The 19,686-nt window shown below is 45.0% G+C and overlaps 2 protein-coding genes across 3 annotated transcripts in view; one reads left to right on the forward strand and one right to left on the reverse strand.

The window, feature by feature from the left end:
* The window catches only part of LOC137640214 (beta-1,3-glucosyltransferase), a 288,282-nt gene that overhangs the window by 71,469 nt on the left and 197,127 nt on the right, over nt 1-19,686 (forward strand). The window lies entirely within an intron of this gene.
* The window catches only part of LOC137640210 (nucleoside diphosphate-linked moiety X motif 17-like), a 42,640-nt gene continuing 23,439 nt past the window's right edge, over nt 486-19,686 (reverse strand). For both annotated transcript variants that reach the window (XM_068372758.1, XM_068372759.1), the window contains exons 5-7: nt 3,046-3,205; nt 920-1,010; nt 486-716 (exon numbers count right to left, since the gene is read on the reverse strand). In XM_068372758.1, coding sequence (XP_068228859.1) covers nt 593-716; nt 920-1,010; nt 3,046-3,205 — 375 coding nt within the window. In that variant the 3' untranslated portion in view covers nt 486-592. The remainder of the gene's footprint in view (nt 717-919; nt 1,011-3,045; nt 3,206-19,686) is intronic.

Genomic DNA, 19,686 nt, shown 5'->3' on the forward strand with positions numbered 1-19,686 from the left:
TCCTGAGACGTATACACACCCTACACTGCTGGTGCTTTTAAGAGTAATTGATTAACATTCAGCTAATGTATTTTATTGCTGATAACTAGAAATGAGATGAAGATAAAAGTATGATAAAATTAGGAAATGGGGTTTGGAATTTTTTTTTTCAAAAGAGAAAACAGTAAAGTCAGATTGAGAGATTTTATGCAGAGTAAATAGGGATTTAGAATAAATGAAACAATTCAGAAGGGTCTGCGAAAAAGGCACAAAAAAAAAAGTTGCGCAAGAAGCGAGTTACTTTAAACAAGGGGGAGACTTAGGTCCCGACAAATTTTATAGGTACCTTATATTTAATTTTCTGCCCGTTAGTCCATAATTCATTTTATTTCTCCAAATAAATTTACTTGCATTCATAGTCCTACCTGAAAATTTCTGTTGATTTACTATAAAGCAAAAGATACATGCTGGCCATAATCGAAGGTCAAGTAATTGAAACAACAAACCCATCTTATGGATTTATGAAGAGTGCGAGACTTGAGAACACAATTGCTACAAAGTAACATCATACAATAAAAATATATTAATATAAATATTGCTGGATTATTACATCTCAGATTTTATTTCTAAGCTTTTCATTAGAATTTTTCTCAAGAAAAATATTCTTATCATACAGATTCCTCACTTCTTGTTTACTGCCTGTGAGTTGCTTTTCTAACCACAGTGATAGAGCATACCTGCAATAAGAAAAATACATGAAATTATAATAATTCAATTGAGTAACAAAGAACTTTTAAACTTTCAGAGATGATAACTTCAGCTGGTGCACTAAAATTCAACAAATACTACAATAGTACAGTACTTGAATATCAATAATACACATCTACTGTACTGTACTTGGCACAACAGTTTTTGTCAGAGTATAGTTTTGAATACTAACCTACTGCCTGTGCTTATACGTTCTATGTCTAAACCAGGAGTGGGTACTCTATTACGCAGTATATTTGAGTCAAGAACTCCGGATGCATGTTCTGAAAACAGATAAAAAATATTTATAGATTTCTCTATATTTTACATGCTAAAAATTGCCATAGATATTTTTATTGCTAAGAAAAAAATAATTTTGATATAAACTTTTTTATATTTACCTCTGAATTTGGGGTTTCTAAGGAAAAAAAAAACCCTGATCTTTATGTAAAATATTCCCTCATTCATGTGAGGTAGTCCCTGAAAACCAATTGGATAAGGCTTATTCCCTCCAGGAATATCATTTTTCTTTGGTTCATAAGAGGACCTAATAAAAATGACTCTTGTAACCTCCTAATCAACAAGTCTTGAGGAATTTTAAAGCTGTTAGGGCCTAGGGTGGTATTAGGTCCTGCATTGTAATTCAATAAATCCTTAACTTCCTTAAGAAAGGAAGATAATGTTGGAGGTAGTCTATTCACCGAAGGCAATTGTGGAAATGTTTTAGGAGGGTTTCTTAACTATTAAATTCTCTTCCCTCATTTAAAGATTGGTTGAAGGAGCTGCTTATGAGATTTGCTCTATAAGAAAAGATCCGAAGTTGTTTAGCTTAGCTGCCTCTTATCAGAACTAACTTGTTCATTATCAGAGTACTAAACCTCCAAGAAAGGGGTAAGAAAAAGAAGAATGATACAATCATTCTTCCTTTCATCCCTACACTTACGCTAACCTTATACCTTTCCTAAAAGAGAGCTAAGAAAACTTAACTTGTTAAGCAATCAACACAGAACCCATGTAGTTGATGTTAAAGAACTCATGGGTAATGTCCCATAGGTAAGATTAGGTAAAGATGATTTGACACTTACAGGCCCCTGCCTTTATTACTTGCCATACTGAGAGCTTCCTTCAAAACTGGACACTCTTTCCCCTCGCCAGATATGATCTGTACTCTAAGCATGAAGACACCTCCAAACAGGAATACTGTGCACTCTACAAAATGCAAAAAGCATGAAGATCTACGGGTAACTTTGACATGAACTTTCCAAACAACTGACCTTTACCAGAACACTTCTGCATATAAACAATTTAAATATACATAGCAGAATGTGTTCAAATAAAAAAAACAAGCACACAAAATCTCAAAATACTCTCAGAAAAATAGCTTTAACAGCAGTGGACAGACAGTTGGTGAAAATTAGATAGTTTAATATATCTGTCTACACTGGCAGCTAAATCAAAATTAGCTTGATTATGTCATACAGGTATTATTCGCCAACTATTTTGTCAAGTTTCAAGAGCTGTTCCAGTACATAAGCTGAATTATCTCCCACATAAAGGATGGAGTTTTGTATTTCTGCAGGAAAACTTTTTGGAATAATAATTACAGCTATTTAAGCTTTACAAATGAACTTTTAATTCAAATCTGTCACTAACCATTCCACTTATGTCTTACAAACAATAATCAGTACTGTATTTGGAAGTGCCATTCTGGGAAAAATACTGAATATTGAAATAGTATACTGTATATTAAATGTAATCTGCTTCTGCATAACAAAGGGTGCTCTACAAAAGATTCATCACATCCCCAATAGTACTCACTCTCATTGTATATTATAGTATTATTACTTTAATGGTGAATTTTGAATGATAGAAGATAAACTCCAAAGATCAAGTGGCAAACATTGTTGCGTGATCCCTTTTTTCCTCTGGTTTCAAAGTTAATGTATTATTTTCAATGACTTTCCCCAATCCTCTTTAAGGAATGACCATCTGTGAATACTGTACTAACGTCCATGTAATAATGAATAGAGTACCGTAGTCCCTCGCCATATCCCAATGCACCTATTGCCTCCTTAGTATTTCACATTTTTGAATATATGTAATTCTATATTGCAGGCTCCTCTATATCGTGGGAATCCAAAGGAAGATAAGTTTTATATTTTATCAAATAGGGGAAAATGCTGGAAAGTAATACCCATCGTAGCTGAGAGACTACTGTACTCATTTAACTAATGTTAAACAATGAAATATGCAAATGGAATACTGTACTTTTGTTCTCTCTAAACTTAGGAAACAACCTATATATACAGTAATACTGACCGCCAAACTTATTCACTAGAGTAATGTGAATCTCTTTACTATCATCACTTCTCACACAAGTTTCTTCATCTTTACTGTCCTTTCCATCGGGATTCCATACAGCTATGTTCACAAGATCTGGAGAAAGCCAAACTGCTGCATCAACCTCCTCTGGGCAGAGCTGTGCAAAGATCGAATTAGTTTGTAAATTTATGGGTAAACATAGCATTCATTAGGTTACATGGAAAAATATAACTTCCTTTTTAATCTTTAACATTCCCAGTGGTTCATTTTTCTTCTTAAATTATTTATCATTTTAATCTGGAAAGTCTTGACCTTTTCATTAAGAGAAAAAGGAAATATATTTTCTACTCTATATCATTCTAAACAGGTTACATAAGACAAAGTATTTTCTATGACCAACTGCAAAAAGATCATGACTGAAATATTCTACATAAACCAAACATTGATGAATCTATCATTTTAGTAAAAATGAAAAAAAAAAAACATGTAATAGAATAATAAAAATGACAAAATCTAAATAAATTAGAGTATACTGTACTGTACAGTGTAATCTTACAATAAAAACTGAGGTTTAAGGTAACCAAAAATAATATACTGAATAGGACAAACCTTTTCAGGTCTAACCTAAGGAACAGCAAACACTAATGAATTATTTAAGACTATTAATTTAAAAATCTACTGTAAACTATAAATACAAACTTCTTATACTTCACATAGCATTACATTTGTGTAGAGACAAACTCTTAATTCCCATCCACGTCTGAGCTATGTGCAAGCTACAATAGACTAGAAATTCATCAACGGAGGATTGAATTGGATTTATGAATTTGGGCTGAATAGCCTGGCATTGGGGCCTGTGAGGCCATTCACCACCCAATTACCCCTAGGTTAAAACCCTAGAACTACACCTTGAGGTAAGATTTATAAGAGGAAGCAGGAATGGAGGTAAAGTAGAAAGATATAAAGCAAGTGCAGCTAGGCACTGAAAGAATGCTGCAAAGACCATTTAGTAATGCCACAGTGTGGAGCATAAGGTTCACTGACGGCACTACACCCCCCCCCCCCTACGGTGTATCACCAGAAGGAAGACTTTCTTCCTTAGATTAATGTACACTAACACAAAATGAGAATACATTTATAGAATACTTTAATACCTACAAAAAATAATAATTGGAAAATGGTGGAAATGTTTGGCAGTGAAAGAAAGTTTTTTGCTAATTATGGTACTGTACATGGTTAATAGTATGGAAACTTGAGCAGTTACAACTGCAATGCAAAGTTCTATGAACAATTCCACTCAGTTTAGACACAAATCAAAGATTTTACACACTAAAGTTCTATGAACAATTCCACTCAGTTTAGACACAAATCAAAGATTTTACACACTAAACCACCATATATATATATATATATATATATATATATATATATATATATATATATATATATATATATATATATATATAAAATTTTAAGTAATTTTTATTTTTCCTAACATACTTACCGAGAACTACTTTCTTTGGAGTCACTTGTGATCTCCTCTCTTTCGACCAAGGTTTTCGCGCCGTTACCCCCCTACTCCGTTCTCTACATAGGCCTACCCCCGCCGCCAAGGAATGCGCCCCGAGGGCAGGATTAGGGCAGGTCACTGCCTCTCTGGGTCATTCTCCTCATTAAGTTCGTCGTATTAGCCCAACCTGGCAATGGAAGGATGGCACTCGGGGACGGAAGGGAGGGCCATTACCCGAAAGTAGTTCTTGGTAAGTATGTTAGGAAAAATGATATTTCAATTATAAAATAAATTTTTGAATATACTTACCCGGTGAATATATAGCTGCAACTCTGTTGCTCGACAGACAAACTCTACGGAAAAAACTCGCCAGCGATCGCTACACAGGTTGCGGGTGTGCCCAACAGCGCCATCTGTCGACCAGATACCCAGCTCTTATGTAAACAAAGACTCAATTTTCTCCTCGTCCCACTGCGTCTCTATTGGGGAGGAAGGGAGGGTCATTTAATTTATATATTCACCGGGTAAGTATATTCAAAAATTTATTTCATAATTGAAATATCATTTTTAAATATCTAACTTAGCCGGTGAATATATAGCTGATTCACACCCAGGATGGTGGGTAGAGACCAGTAATACAGTATATATTTACATTTTATGAGCTAAGAGTTTTTTATTTCATTTTAGAAGTTATCAAAATAACAAAAACAAAATAAATAGGTACCTGGTAAGGAAGTCGACTTGAACAATTACTCTGCCTTTTAAGTACGTCTTCCTTACGGAGCCTCGCGATCCTCTTAGGATGCTGATCGACCCCTAGGAGCTGAAGTATCAAGGGTTGCAACCCATACAACAGGACCTCATCAAACCCCTAATCTAGGCGCTCTCAAGAAATGACTTTGACCACCCGCCAAATCAGCCAGGATGCGAAAGGCTTCTTAGCCTTCCGGACAACCCATAAAAAACAACATTTCAAGAGACAGATTAAAAGGATATGGAATTAGGGAATTGTAGTGGTTGAGCCCTCACCCACTACTGCACTCGCTGCTACCAATGGTCCCAGTGTGTAGCAGTTCTCATAAAGAGACTGGACATCTTTCAAGTAAAATGACGCGAACACTGACTTGCTTCTCCAATAGGTTGCGTCCATTATACTTTGCAGAGATATATTTTGCTTAAAGGCCACGGAAGTTGTTACAGCTCTAACTTCGTGCGTCTTCACCTTAAGCAAAGTTCGGTCTTCCTCACTCAGATGTGAAAGAGCTTCTCGTATTAACAATCTGATAAAGTCTGACCAAGCATTCTTTGACATAGGCAAGGATGGTTTCTTAACTGAACACCATAAAGCTTCAGATTGGCCTCGTAAAGGTTTAGTACGCTTTAAATAGAACTTAAGAGCTCTAACAGGGCATAAGACTCTTTCTAGTTCATTGCCTACGATCTCCGATAAGCTGGGAATATCGAAAGATTTAGGCCAAGGCCGAGAAGGCAGCTCATTTTTTGGCTAGAAAACCAAGTTGCAGCGAACAAGTGGCTTTTTCCGACGAAAATCCGATGTTCTTGCTGAAGGCATGAATCTCACTGACTCTTTTAGCCGAGGCTAAGCATACCAGGAAAAGAGTCTTAAGAGTGAGATCTTTCAGGGAGGCTGATTGTAACGGCTCCAACCTGTCTGACATGAGGAATCTTAGTACCACGCCTAAATTCCATCCAGGGGTAGCCAAACGACGCTCCTTGGTGGTCTCAAAAGACTTAAGGAGGTCTTGCAGATCTTTATGTTGGGAAAGATCTAAGCCTCTATGCCGGAAGACCGATGCCAACATGCTTCTGTAGCCCTTGATAGTGGGAGCTGAAAGGGATCGTCCTTTTCTCAGGTATAAGAGAAAATCAGCTATTTGAGCTACAGAGGTACTGGTCGAGGATACAGAAACTGACTTGCACCAGTCTCGGAAGACTTCCCACTTCGATTGGTAGACTCTAATGGAAGACGCTCTCCTTGCTCTAGCAATCGCACTGGCTGCCTCCTTCGAAAAGCCTCTAGCTCTCGAGTCTTTCGATAGTCTGAAGGCAGTCAGACGAAGAGCGTGGAGGCTTTGGAGTACCTTCTTTACGTGTGGCTGACGTAGAAGGTCTACCCTTAGAGGAAGACTTCTGGGAATGTCTACTAACCATCGAAGTATCTCGGTGAACCATTCTCTCGCGGGCCAGAGGGAAGCAACTAACGTCAACCTTGTCCCTTCGTGAGAGGCGAACTTCTGCAGTACCTTGTTGACAATCTTGAACGGTGGGAATGCGTAGAGATCCAGATGTGACCAATCTAGGAGGAAAGCATCTATATGTATTGCTGCTGGGTCCGGGACTGGAGAGCAATAGATTGGAAGCCTCTTGGTCAGCGAGGTTGCAAAGAGATCTATGGATGGTTTACCCCAAGTGGCCCAAAGTCTCTTGCACACATCCTTGTGGAGGGTCCATTCGGTTGGAATTACTTGCCCTTTCCGACTGAGACAATCTGCTATGACGTTCAAGTCGCCTTGGATGAACCTCGTTACTAGGGAGATGTCTTGACCTTTTGACCAGATGAGCAGGTCCCTTGCGATCTCGTACAACGTCAGTGAGTGGGTACCTCCTTGTATGGAGATGTACGCCAAGGCCGTGGTGTTGTCCGAGTTTACTTCCACCACTTTGCCTCGAAGGAGAGACTTGAAGCTTTTCAAGGTCAGATGTACTGCCAACAGCTCCTTGCAGTTGATATGCATGCTCCTCTGACTCGAGTTCCACAGTCCTGAGCATTCCCGACCGTCTAGTGTCGCGCCCCAGCCCACGTCCGATGCGTACGAGAAGAGAACGTGGTTGGGAGTCTGAACAGCCAGGGGAAGACCCTCTCTTAGGTTGATATTGTCTTTCCACCAAGTCAGAAAAGACTTTATCTTTTCGGAAATCGGGATCGAGACCGCTTCTAGCGTCTTGTCCTTTTTCCAGTGAAAAGCTAGATGGTATTGAAGAGGACGGAGGTGTAGTCTTCCTAGTGACACAAATTGTTCCACGGATGACAGCGTCCCTACCAGACTCATCCACAGCCTGACTGAGCAGCGTTCCTTCTTCAGCATCTTCTGGATGGATAGCAGGGCTTGATCTATTCTGGGGGCTGATCGTCTTGTTGTTCAGCAACGTCCTTATCAGAGGGTTCCTCATCCGAAAACTGATGAGGAAACGGCAAAGGAGTGGGCAACGTCTGGCTCGCTGAGTCCGGTCGCACTGGTGCATGCGTGACGGAGCCGGACGCAACATCATGGAACTGCTGCACAGTTTGTGAACTGTCAACAACCATGGGTGCGCGAGGAAGCACAGCGTCCACCCGAGACTGTCTAGACCGTCTGGGTTGTGCAGTCAACACCATACCGGGTTGCTGAGGTTGACGCACTGCGTCAAAACAAGTCACCTCTGCTGGTTGTTGAACGTCCTGAACGTCAACAACCACCTCCGAGCGTCGCTTAACGTCAACGTGCGGCTGGCAACCCACACTGGGTCGCATCGGTAGAGGAACCACCTCAACTGGCAGACGCGAGAAGGTTACCTCAGCGTCAACAGGACGCACAACCGACCGGTTGGAAGGTTGTTGGCCAGAAGGTTCGGCAGCAACCTTCTCCGCATTAAAGTCCTCTATCAAGGACGCAAGCTTGGACTGCATGTCTTGCAGCAAAGCCCATTTAGGGTCTACGGGAGCAGGTGCGGCAACAGACGGGGTTAGCGACTGAGGCGGTACCGCTTTCCATCCCTGAAAGCCTTGTTTATGCATGACATAATTGTACAGCAAAACTTCAAAGGCTCGAAAACAGCTGTGAAGTTGACCTGTAAAAAACTTGGAGCGTCTCCTGGCCAGGCGCCAGGGAGAGTCTACGAGATTTGAGAAGTCTATCTGGGCAGAGGCATGAACTCCCAAGCCGAGAACTTCTCTCGTGCCATATCAGACTCTCGCTCTATAAGCCAGTTTAAAAGAAGGGAAAGCAAAGGCTGTATCCCCCAAACTCCTCCTGGTGAAAAACCAGTCGCCTAGCCAACGTAAAGCTCTCTAGGAGAGCGAGAGAGCACTAGCTTAAAAACAACGGCTTCGAAGTAGCTAGGCCTAGTGTAAGCTCTGACGTTTAGGCGAACGAGGAGCAGCAGTTACAAAAAGATCCGGACAAAGATCCTTAAAAAAAATCATCATGATTTAATTAAAGTCCATAGAGGGCTAAGCAGCTTTAGGCTCCTCTCCATCTGACAGAGTCCTCAAGGGAATATCAGTAGGAGGGGGAACAGCAACTTCCTCATCTACAGGAACCTTGTCCGATAAAAGCTGAGTCTCAAGCAAGGGAGAGACCTACCGTGGTGGCAATGCTTTACAAGCAGAGTCCACACTCACTGGTGCATTAGTAGCGGACTAGGACGCAACGTCATGTAACTGCTTGACAGTCTGTGAACTGTCAACAACTGAACTGTCAACCACAACAGGTGCGTGAGGACGCACAGCGTCCACTCGAGACTGCTTTGACTGCCTAGACTGAGCAGTCAAAACAACTCTAGAATGCGGAGGTTGACGCACAGCGTCAAAACAAGTCAACTCCGATTGTTAGCGAACGTCTTGAACGTCAACAGGAGCATCAGCAAGTGGCCTAACGTCCAAATGCGGCTGAAAATCCACACGAGACCGCATCGAGTGTGGTTCTAAACAACCTGACTGACGTGACTTAGCTACGCCAACGTCAACAGGAAGCACAAAGGAACGTTAGGTTGGCTGAAAGCCAGGATATCGATGAGATAAACGGCTAGACTCAACGGACTAATCGGCAGAATAGTCTTCCATAAGGGAGGCAAGCATATTCTGCATGTCTTGCCATACAACCCATTAAGGATCAACGGAAATGGTTGTGGTAAGAGACGAGGGTAACGTCTGTGACCGCAACACTTTGCCAACAAAAAAGACTCTCGGAGTCTGTGTTACGCTTTTGTTAGGCGGCGAGCAGTTATCCGATGACTGCATAGGGTCAGAGCTGTCCTAATGGCTGTAACCAGGACGCTGGACCTGTCCTGAAAGGACTGACTTTCGCTTAAGGGCTTCGAAACCTTGTGACAGGTTTCTTATGCGAAAAGCCTTCGGATGACGAGGAGAAAAAACGTCTCTCTCGTCTTATGGTAGGGGAGATCTTGGTAAGATACACCCGATACCATAGAGGGAAACGTCTGTTCGTTGATCAAGGCCTCTCGAACCCATATGTCGTTCGACATTACTTCTCCCCTGGGCTTGGGAGCTTGCAAGAGGTCCCGGACTAGGTGAACGACAGGCACGAACAGACGAACCCTCGGACGCAACACTGTAACACTTTGCGCAATATCACTTTATCACTTCGATTTTCTGTTTTGCACTTATTCCACTGAAATCGAAACTTTTACTGATTTCTACCTGAAACACGCAATTCTACCCTTCATTAAAAGGTAGTAATTGCGAAATCAGTCGTATAATGCAAGCTCATTAATACCAGCAAAAACCAGAAAACATATTTTAAGATAAAAAAAAAAAATCAGTGGCTGGGGAAGAGACTAAACACTAGTTCATATAAACTACGTTTTCAATCTCTCACCGCACATAGCCTGGGGACGAGAATAAAAAACTAAAAACGTTTTATCCTTTCTCCCCGTACAGAGACTAGGGACGAGAGTAACTCGAGAACAACGTTACCCGCCTGAACGGAACCTTTTCTCTCCTCTCTCTCCCTCTGTCTCTATCTCTTTCTCTCTTGATTTCGCACCTAAGAGAAGAGCCCAATTACATTTCGTCAAAAAAAACATGTTATTTGACCAAAGGAAAAAACTGAAAGGTTTTTCAAATAAAAAGTTCCTTTAAAATAGAATTTAAAACATTTAAGCTTAGAAAGAATGAACAAAACGTCAGAATCGATTTACTCTTACTGCAAAGTGAAACCGTGATACACTCTCACTCTATCGTAACGATAGAGCGCATGTTGAACGTCCTGAACGTCAACAACTGCGTAGCATAAATAAACTAAACGTTAGTTCATCTTTGAAAACAGTACGAAGACTATCAAAGAAATTCTTTCATAAAATATTACAATTAAAAAGCTTTAAATCCTTAGCTCTTTAAAAGCTAATTACGATATAAAGGGCTCAACGTTGATTAACTTCGGTTTCCAAGTTAGGACCGCCTACTCTCAGGAAAGGTCGCATATAAACAAAACATTAAAATTTATTTTTATATGTTTATAATAAAAGGAAAGTTAATCGAAGAGGCCTAATAAAGGCGGAGAGATATAAAATATATAGAGGAAAATCTATAAATAATTTATAACGTGATAAGATAATTACTAAAAGCCTAAACACACTTCCGTCCAAGGGAAGGGTCGGCCATTTAAAAGTGAAAGAAAGTCCATACTCTCTTTGTCACCATAATTAAATCTATCCAAAACGAGCTCAAGATTTAAGATGAAAATAAAACACCTGCATTGCGAAAGCTCAAAACCAGAATATAGAACTTCACCAATATGATGTGAAAAACTCCAGTTTAGCAACAGCGAGTAAAGTACGTCTTGTCGACACGTCGACAGAGAGAAAATTGAGTCTTTGTTTACATAAGAGCTGGGTATCTGGTCGACAGATGGCGCTGTTGGGCACACCCGCAACCTGTGTAGCGATCGCTGGCGAGTTTTTTCCGTAGAGTTTGTCTGTCGAGCAACAGAGTTGCAGCTATATATTCACCGGCTAAGTTAAATATTTAAAAATAAAAATTACTTAAAATTTTTTATTTGTTCCAACACAAATACTTACCTCGAACTACTTTCTTTGGAGACTTATACTTTAGGAGGCGGGAGTGCTATTCTGACACTTGACTTGGCACGTAGGGCCTAGAGGGCTATGGAATGCGGGGGCCTATCAGAGTGCGGGAGTGAATGTAACTGCGCAACCTTACGCTATTATCTAAGACTCACCTCTTAAAAAATTCTTCTGACGATTTCCTCTGAAGTGTAGTCGCGAAGAATGTGTTCATCGTTGGGGACAGCCTCTGGCCTAACCGCTACACAGCTTGGAGGGCGGCAATGACTGTCCCAATGGAGAACCCGTCCAAGGATTTCCTTGAATAATCCTTGAGGTAGTGGGCAGTAAAGGTTGACTGGTGCGACCAAGTGCCTGCCTGTAGGATCTGCCCCACCGCCATGTTTCTCTCATGGGGCCGGGGAGTGCCTGGCACTGCCATTTTATCCTCTTCATAGGTTCTAGCAATGACTTGTCTCAGCCAGAAGGAAATGGTGTTCTTGGAAACTTGCTTCCTATTAACACCTGTGGAAACGAAGAGGTTTTTGATACCTGGTCGGAGATGAGCTGTCCTTTCCAGGTATTTCCTGAGCGTCCGTACTGGGCATAACTTCAAATCTTCCGTAATGCCCGTCTTGGGAATGGCAGGAATTGAGAAACCTTCAAACCTCGGGTCCCAGATTGCTGGGTTCTGAGTCTTAGCCACAAAGGAGGGCCCGAACCTGAAGGATACTTCTTTCCACCCTTTGGAGTGAGAAACGTCGTAAGACAGACAATGGATCTCGCCCACTCTCTTAGCGGAAGCTAAGGCTAGCAAGAAAACGGTCTTGAGGGTGAGATCCTTGTCTCCGATATCTTTCAGGGGTTCAAAGGGGGGACGACTTAGCATCTTCAATACCTTGGCTAAGTCCCACCTGGGCACTCTACTAGCTTGAGGGGGGCAGGATTGCTCGAAACTCCTGATCAGCATCGCTATGTGTCTCGAGGTCCCCAGGTCTATGCCCTTCAGGAGGAAGACTTGGCCTAAGGTGGCTCGAACTCCTTTAATGGCTGGAATTGACATTCCCACTTTATCTCTAAGATACACCAGAAACTCCGCTATGTCCGGGACCGAAGCTTTAAGAGGTCCAATGTGTTTCTCCGAGCACCACTTCGTGAAGGAGGCCCACTTCGCCTGGTATACCGCGGTCGAGGATCTCCTCAGGTATAGGGACATTCTCTTAGCTGTGGTGGTGGAGTACCCCTCCTTCTTCAGGAGCCACTCGATAGTCTCCAGGCGTGAAGGCGAAGAGAGAGAGGGTTGTCGTGGAGCTTGAAGAAGTGCGGTTGGTGCAGGAGGTCTGACCTGGCGGGCAGAGGCCAAGGTGGTTGGCTCGCTAGGTCCTTTAGGTCCGCGAACCACTCTCTCTCCGGCCACCCAGGCGCTACCAAAGTCATCTTTAGGTTTCGGGCGGCCCTTACTCTGTTGAGCACCTGTCTTATAAACGTGAAGGGGGAGAAAGCGTACACATCCAGGTTGTCCCACTTGTGCTGGAAGGCGTCTTCCAGGGCTGCATTTTGGTCTGGGACCGGGGAGCAATAGACCGGAAGTTGGGCACTGAGCTTTGTTGCAAAGAGGTCCATCACCGGGGAGCCCCAACGTTGAATGATGAGTCTGGCTACTTCTGGGTGTAGAGACCACTCTGTCCCCACTATTTGACCCATTCTGCTGAGGCCGTCAGCCAGAACGTTCTTCTTCCCGGGGATGAACCTTGCCAGCAGCACCACTTGCTGTTCGTCTGCCCAATTCAGGATGTCTATGGCGAGGTCGCACAGCTCCTTCGATCTCATGCCCCCTTGTTTCTTTATGTAGGCTACTACCGTGGCATTGTCGCACATTAACGCCACGGTGTTTCCCTTTAGACGACTTGCAAAGTGAAGACACGCCTTCTGAACCGCTCTTAGTTCTAGGACATTGATGTGTAGACGCTTTTCGCTTTCCGACCAGGTACCCCGTGCCGTCTCTTCCAGAAGGTGGGCCCCCCACCCTTGGTTGGAGGCGTCTGTGAACAGGAGGTACTCGGGGGGACTGGACCCGAGGGGCATCCCCTTGAGGGAGTTCGACTGGCAGTGCCACCATTCCAGGGAGGTTCTCGTGTCCGGAAGGACTGGAACTAACGTTTTCTGCGAGTCCGTCTGGGACCAGAGGCTCTTGAGGTTCCATTGAATGGGTCTGAGCCTCATCCTCCCTTGGGGAACCAGTTTCTCTAATGAGACCAGGTGACCTATCAGTCTCTGCCAATCTCCCGCCCTCCTGGAGTGTTCTGACAGGAACGGTTGAATGATGTGCTTGAGGTTCCGTATCCTGTCCTGCGAGGGGAAAACTTTCCCCTGCACGGTATCCAATGTCATCCCCAAGTAGCCCATTCTGTTGGATGGGGTTAAGTTCGACTTCTTCAGATTGATTACGATCCCCAGATTCCTGCAAAACTGGAGGAGGTTTCTCCCTTGTTCCTCCAAGAGGGCCCTTGAGGTGGAAAGGAGCAACCAGTCGTCCAGGTATCTGATGAGGCGGATACCCCGTTCGTGAGCCCACACGGAGACTGTCGCGAAGACCCTCGTGAACACTTGAGGGGCCGTCGACAGGCCGAAGCAAAGGGTCTTGAACTGCAGGATCTGGGGACCCCATTTTACCCGGAGGAACTTCCGACTCGACGGGTGGACAGGGATCTGGAAGTATGCGTCCTTGAGGTCGACAGTCATCATATAATCTTTCTCCCTCAAGGACAGCAGGACGGATTTTGGGGTGTCCATCTTGAAGTCCGTCTTCTTGACGAACTTGTTGAGGGCCGACAGGTCTATCACGGGTCCCCCCCCCCCCCCCCCGTTGCTTTCTCTACCAGAAACAGGCGGCTGTAGAAGCCTGGGCCTGGGAGAAGGACCTCTTCCATGGCACCCTTCTCCAACATGGAGGAAATCTCCTCTTGAAGGGCGGCCCTCTTCATCGGGTCCCTGGGGGCCAACCATTCTGTCTGGCTGGCTGGAATAAGAGGGGGTGGATCCCCTAGGAAGGGAAACCTGTAGCCCTCCTTCAGGACGGATACCGTCCAAGGATCTGCTCCTTGTGCCTTCCATGCTTGCCAATGTGGTCCGAGGCATCCCCCAACCCGAGGCTTGGGCGGGAGTAGGGGGCCTCTCCCTCTACCTTCTTCTAGGAAGGCGGCCAGACCTGCCTCTCCTAGAGGCGGAGTAACCCGACCTGAAGGAGCTAGACGAAGCTGGTGCTCCTCTGCGGGAGGGTTGAGGAGTTGTTGCCCAGGAGGAAGTGCTGGGGGCGGCCTGAGATGTCACGGCGCTATCTGAGGCAGCCCTCCTGTAGGGAGGTCTCTTAGACGACGCAGGTCTGGGGACGTTGGCCTCCTTCCTCTTTGACACTTTCTCCATCAGGCTCTCCAGTTCTTTCAATGGGAATAGCGACTCACCCCACAAGGGAAGGCTACGTACGGCCCGGGCCTCTCTGTCTGGGATCCTCCTAGATACCTTGGCCAGGACCGTGTCTCGTTTACGGAGGACCCAGTTGGCCGTAAGGGCGAGCGCCTGATACGAGAGGAACTTAAGTGTCTTCCCCCCGGAGGTGAGAAGGTCCGTCAGGAGGCTTTGCTGCTCAGGATCTTCGGGGTCGACGGAGGCTTGGACGTTTACTAACGTGGAGGCCCACCAGTCCAGCCATGAGGAGACGTTGACTAGGTCCCGCGACATCTCCTCCATCATGGCGGCCTCCGTAGGAGAGAAGCAAACTGAGGCTGAAGAGGCCCTTTCGTCTGAGCCGCCCTGTCCTAGGACGTCCAAGGCCGGGTCCCCTCTACAGGGGCCTGGGCGACGCCCTTCCGGAGTGTACACTTTACCCTGCGATTTGAGGCCCTGGAGCAGTTTCGAGGCACTCTGGGACTTGGGGGCCTCTGCATTGCTGGCCACCAAGTTGTCTATGTACTCCTGCCCTAGTACCAGGTCTGGGGCAAGAGGAAGGGCCAGGGAAGACTTCGGAAGGGCGGCGTGATGAGTAATCCTCAGGAGGCTTGACCTCCAGGAATCACCCCTCGGAGCCGAGGGTTCCGTAATCCCATGCTGCCTTCTGATGAGTCCCACTACTCTTCTATAGGCGGAGTCCTCCGACGGGGAAGCTTCTCCTCCGTCAGCCGAGGCCTCGGCCTGGAGTGGGGGCGCTGGGTTGCTGGCCAGGCAGACCGGCCGTCCCGCCCTTGGGTCCAGGGGGGCAGTCCTGTACCGGTAGTGAGCTCCATAAGTGGGTGGATCCCGGGGCAAGGCGGGTACCGCCGGCTCAGTGTGGGCTCTCAGTTGCCCTAAGGCTCTGGAGGCGGAGGTCACGGTCCCGGTGGGCTGACCCGACAACGGAAACCATTTCTTTCTACTCGATGGCCGCACCAGCTGGGCTGGTTCGGCCAGGCTGCCTGCTAAGAAGTGCGTTTCCCCCCGCTGGGCGGGGTGAACCGGAGGCCTCGAGGACTTATGCCTCTTCGAGAGGTCTTTTCTGCGTGCCAGATCGCGCGGTTCTAGGCTGTGCATAGAGGACGGCAGCCTAGTCGCACGTTCGCTGGACCGATGGTCTGGTGAATGAAGTGTCTTGGACTCCCCCGAAGGCACGTAGACCCAGGCGCCCCCGGGAGAAACACTTCTCTTATACTTACGAGACTGGGAACGGGAGCGCTTTCTGCTAACTCGCGACCTTGACCTAGAGGGGGAATGTTCGCTCTCGGACAGCTCCCTTCGCCTGCGACGTTTCACCCTGACCTCCTCTTCGGAAGACGAATCCACTTCCGACGAGTCCGACGACGCCACGTTTCTCGCGTAACGGCTGTTTGCGTGGTCCGCGGGGGATTTCTTCCGACGCTGGGTGCCCGAGATTGAGGGCTGGAGAAAATCATCGGGAACCGCCGTGGAGATCGTCGGAAAAGAGTCCAACCGTTCCATGCTAGGGAGCCAGGGGTCTAGGGTCACGTCCATTCTCAGTGGCGACCTCTCTGGTGTCTTCGGTAGCTTCCATTCGAAGGTATCGCTACTCGGACGGCGAACTTTAGTTTGGTTGTCCCCTGGTGGGGGAGAGCCCGACGCACCAGCCCACGAGGGCGGCGGGGACTCTGAGACTACAACACTGCCCCATAAGGGGTCTTCAGAGGACGCGTGGTCCCCCATCACAAGGCCTGACTCACCCGAAGCACTACCGGGCCCTTCGTTAGACCTAGAGGGGCCCGCCCTCGGTTCTTCCCACCCACTGGGTTCCCTGGGAAGAACGCCTTGACCTTCCACAACACTAGAGACTTCTTGCCCTCTCCTCTGCGAAGGAGACGGAGAAGCCGAGGCTTCGTCGGACCGATCACTGGCCGACGGTAACGAAGATACGACACTAATCTTCCTGAGGGAACGCTTCGAAGATTTCTTCTTTTTAGTACTGTAGCGTACCCACTGAATATCGTCCCAACCTACGCACTCCGGACACGTGTCCGCGGAGGAGCAAACTTTCCCCCTACACGAGGAACAAAGGGAGTGAGGATCTACCTCTGGCTTTGAGAGGAAAGCCCCACACGACTTTCCGGCTCTAGGCCCAGGGCAACGGCGAGCGTGATCCATCGTTCGCACACGAATGGTACAACACTAAGGGAGCTATTAAGTACACTGGGGATACACACAGGGTGAACGCACGGTAACACTTGAGAAGAACGCACAGCGAAAAAACACAAGTCCCCACGCTGGGAACACGTGGAACACTAAACGCGCACAAAGGATCGAGAGAGACGAGAGCGAGCTGTGAACTGCTCGCGACCAAGGAACTTAATGAGGAGAATGATCCAGAGAGGCAGTGACCTGCCCTAATCCTGCCCTCGGGGCGCATTCCTTGGCGGCGGGGGTAGGCCTATGTAGAGAACGGAGTAGGGGGTTAACGGCGCGAAAACCTTGGTCGAAAGAGAGATCACAAGTGACTCCAAAGAAAGTAGTTCGAGGTAAGTATTTGTGTTGGAACAATATATATATATATATATATATATATATATATATATATATATATATATATATATATATATATATATATATATATATATATATATGTATATATATATACTGTATATATATTATATTATATATCATATTATACTATATATTATATGTCATGTATATTATATAACAATATATTATATAATATTATATATACTATATTATCCGCACTCTAGTTTTGGGGTGTTTGAATGTGCGTGGATGTAGTACGATGGAGAGTAAAAGATGTGAAATTGGAAGTATGTTTAGGAATAGAAGGATGGATGTATTGGCCTTGTGTGAGACGAAGATAAAAGGAAAGGGTGAAGTGATGTTGGTGAAATGTCTGGTAGAGTGTATGGGATTGAAAGGGGAAGAGCGAGAGAGGGTGTGGCTTTATTGCTGAGTGAATGGATGACAGGTAAAGTAGTGGAATGGAAGGAGATATCATCTAGGGTAATGTGGGTAAGGGTTAGTTTGGGTAGGGAATGTTGGGCGTTTGTCAGTGCGTATGGGCCAGGTAGTGAGAAAAGTGAAGAAGAGCGGAATGAGTTCTGGAATGAATTAACTAGGTGTGTAGAAGGAATTATGTAGTTGTCATGGGTGACTTAAATGCTAGAGTGGGCGCTGGAGAGGTAGAAGGTGTCATTGGGAAGTATGGCGTACCAGGTGAAAACGAGAGTGGTGAGAGACTGGTAGATATGTGTGTTGAGCAAGAGATGGTGATAAGTAATAGCCTTTTCAAAAAGAAAGATAAAAATAAGTATACATGGGTAAGAGTGGCAAATGGAAGAGTAGTAGAAAGGGCATTAATGCATTGTGTTGATAACTAAAAGAATGTTTGGAAGATTGAAAGACGTGCATGTGTTTAGGGGTATGGCTAACAGTCTATCTGATCATTTTTTGGTGGAAGGAAAATTAGTTGTAGCAAAAGAGTGGGGGAATAGAGTAGGTGGATGTAAAAGGGAGCTAGTGAAGGTTGAAGAGCTAATAAAACCGGGGGTAAAAAGTAAATATCAGGAAAGGTTGAAAATGACATATGACGAAGTGAAAGTAAGAGAAACTGGCAATTTAGAGGAGGAGTGGAAGTTAGTAAAAGAAAATTTTGTTGGGATTGCAAGTGATGTGTGTGGCAAGAAGGTTGTTGGAGGCAGCATAATGAAGGGCAGTGAATGGTGGAATGAAGGAGTGAAGGTGAAAGTGGAAGAGAAAAAGAGGGCTTTTGAAGAATGGCTGCAGAGTAATAGTATAGAGAAGTATGAAAAATATCAAGAGAAAAATGTGGAAGTAAAGCGCAAGGTACCTGAGGCAAAGAGGGCAGCTAACCTGAGGTGGGGTCAGGGATTCGGTCATTCATATGAAGAGAATAAGAAGAAGTTTTGGAAAGAAGTGAAGAGAGTAAGGAAGGCTGACTCAAGAATTGAAGAGACAGTGAAAGATGGAAATGGAAGGTTGTTAAAAGGAGAGGAGGCAAGGAAAAGATGGGCGGAATATTTTGAAAGTTTACTGAATGTTGAGGATAATAGGGAGGCAGATATAATTGCTGTTGCAGGTGTTGAGGTGCCAGTGATGGGAGATGAGAATGAGAGAGAGATTACAATAGATGAAGTGAGGAGAGCACTAGATGAAACGAGAGTAGGAAAAGCGTCTGGTATGGATGGTGTGAGAGCTGAGATGTTCAAGGAAGGGGGTGTGACTGTACTTGAATGGTTGGTGAGATTGTTTAATATGTGTTTTGTGTTGTCAATGGTACCAGTAGATTCGGTTTGTGCATGTATTGTACCACTATATAAGGGTAAGGGAGATGTGCATGAGTGTTATAATTCAAGAGGTATTAGTTTGTTAAGCGTGGTTGGAAAAGTGTATGGTAGAGTAATGATTAATAGGATCAAGGATAAAACAGAGAATGCAATCTTAGAAGTACAGGGTGGTTTTAGAAGAGGTAGGGGTTGTATGAATCAGATTTTTACAGTAACGCAGATATGCGAGAAATATTTAGCAAAAGGTTAGGAGGTGTATGTTGCGTTTTTGGATCTGGAGAAAGCGTATGATAGAGTTGATAGGGAAGCAATGTGGAATGTGATGAGGTTATATGGAGTTGGTGGAAGGTTGTTGCAAGCAGTGAAAAGTTTCTACAAAGGTAGTAAAGCATGTTTTAGGATAGGAAATGAAATGAGTGATTGGTTTCCGGTGAGAGTGGGGCTGAGACAGGGATGTGTGATGTCGCCGTGGTTGTTTAACTTGTATGTTGATGGAGTGGTGAGAGATGTGAATGCTCGAGTGCTTGGACAAGGATT

Source organism: Palaemon carinicauda, chromosome 4 (genome assembly GCF_036898095.1).
Source record: "Palaemon carinicauda isolate YSFRI2023 chromosome 4, ASM3689809v2, whole genome shotgun sequence".
NCBI classification, from domain to species: domain Eukaryota; kingdom Metazoa; phylum Arthropoda; class Malacostraca; order Decapoda; family Palaemonidae; genus Palaemon; species Palaemon carinicauda.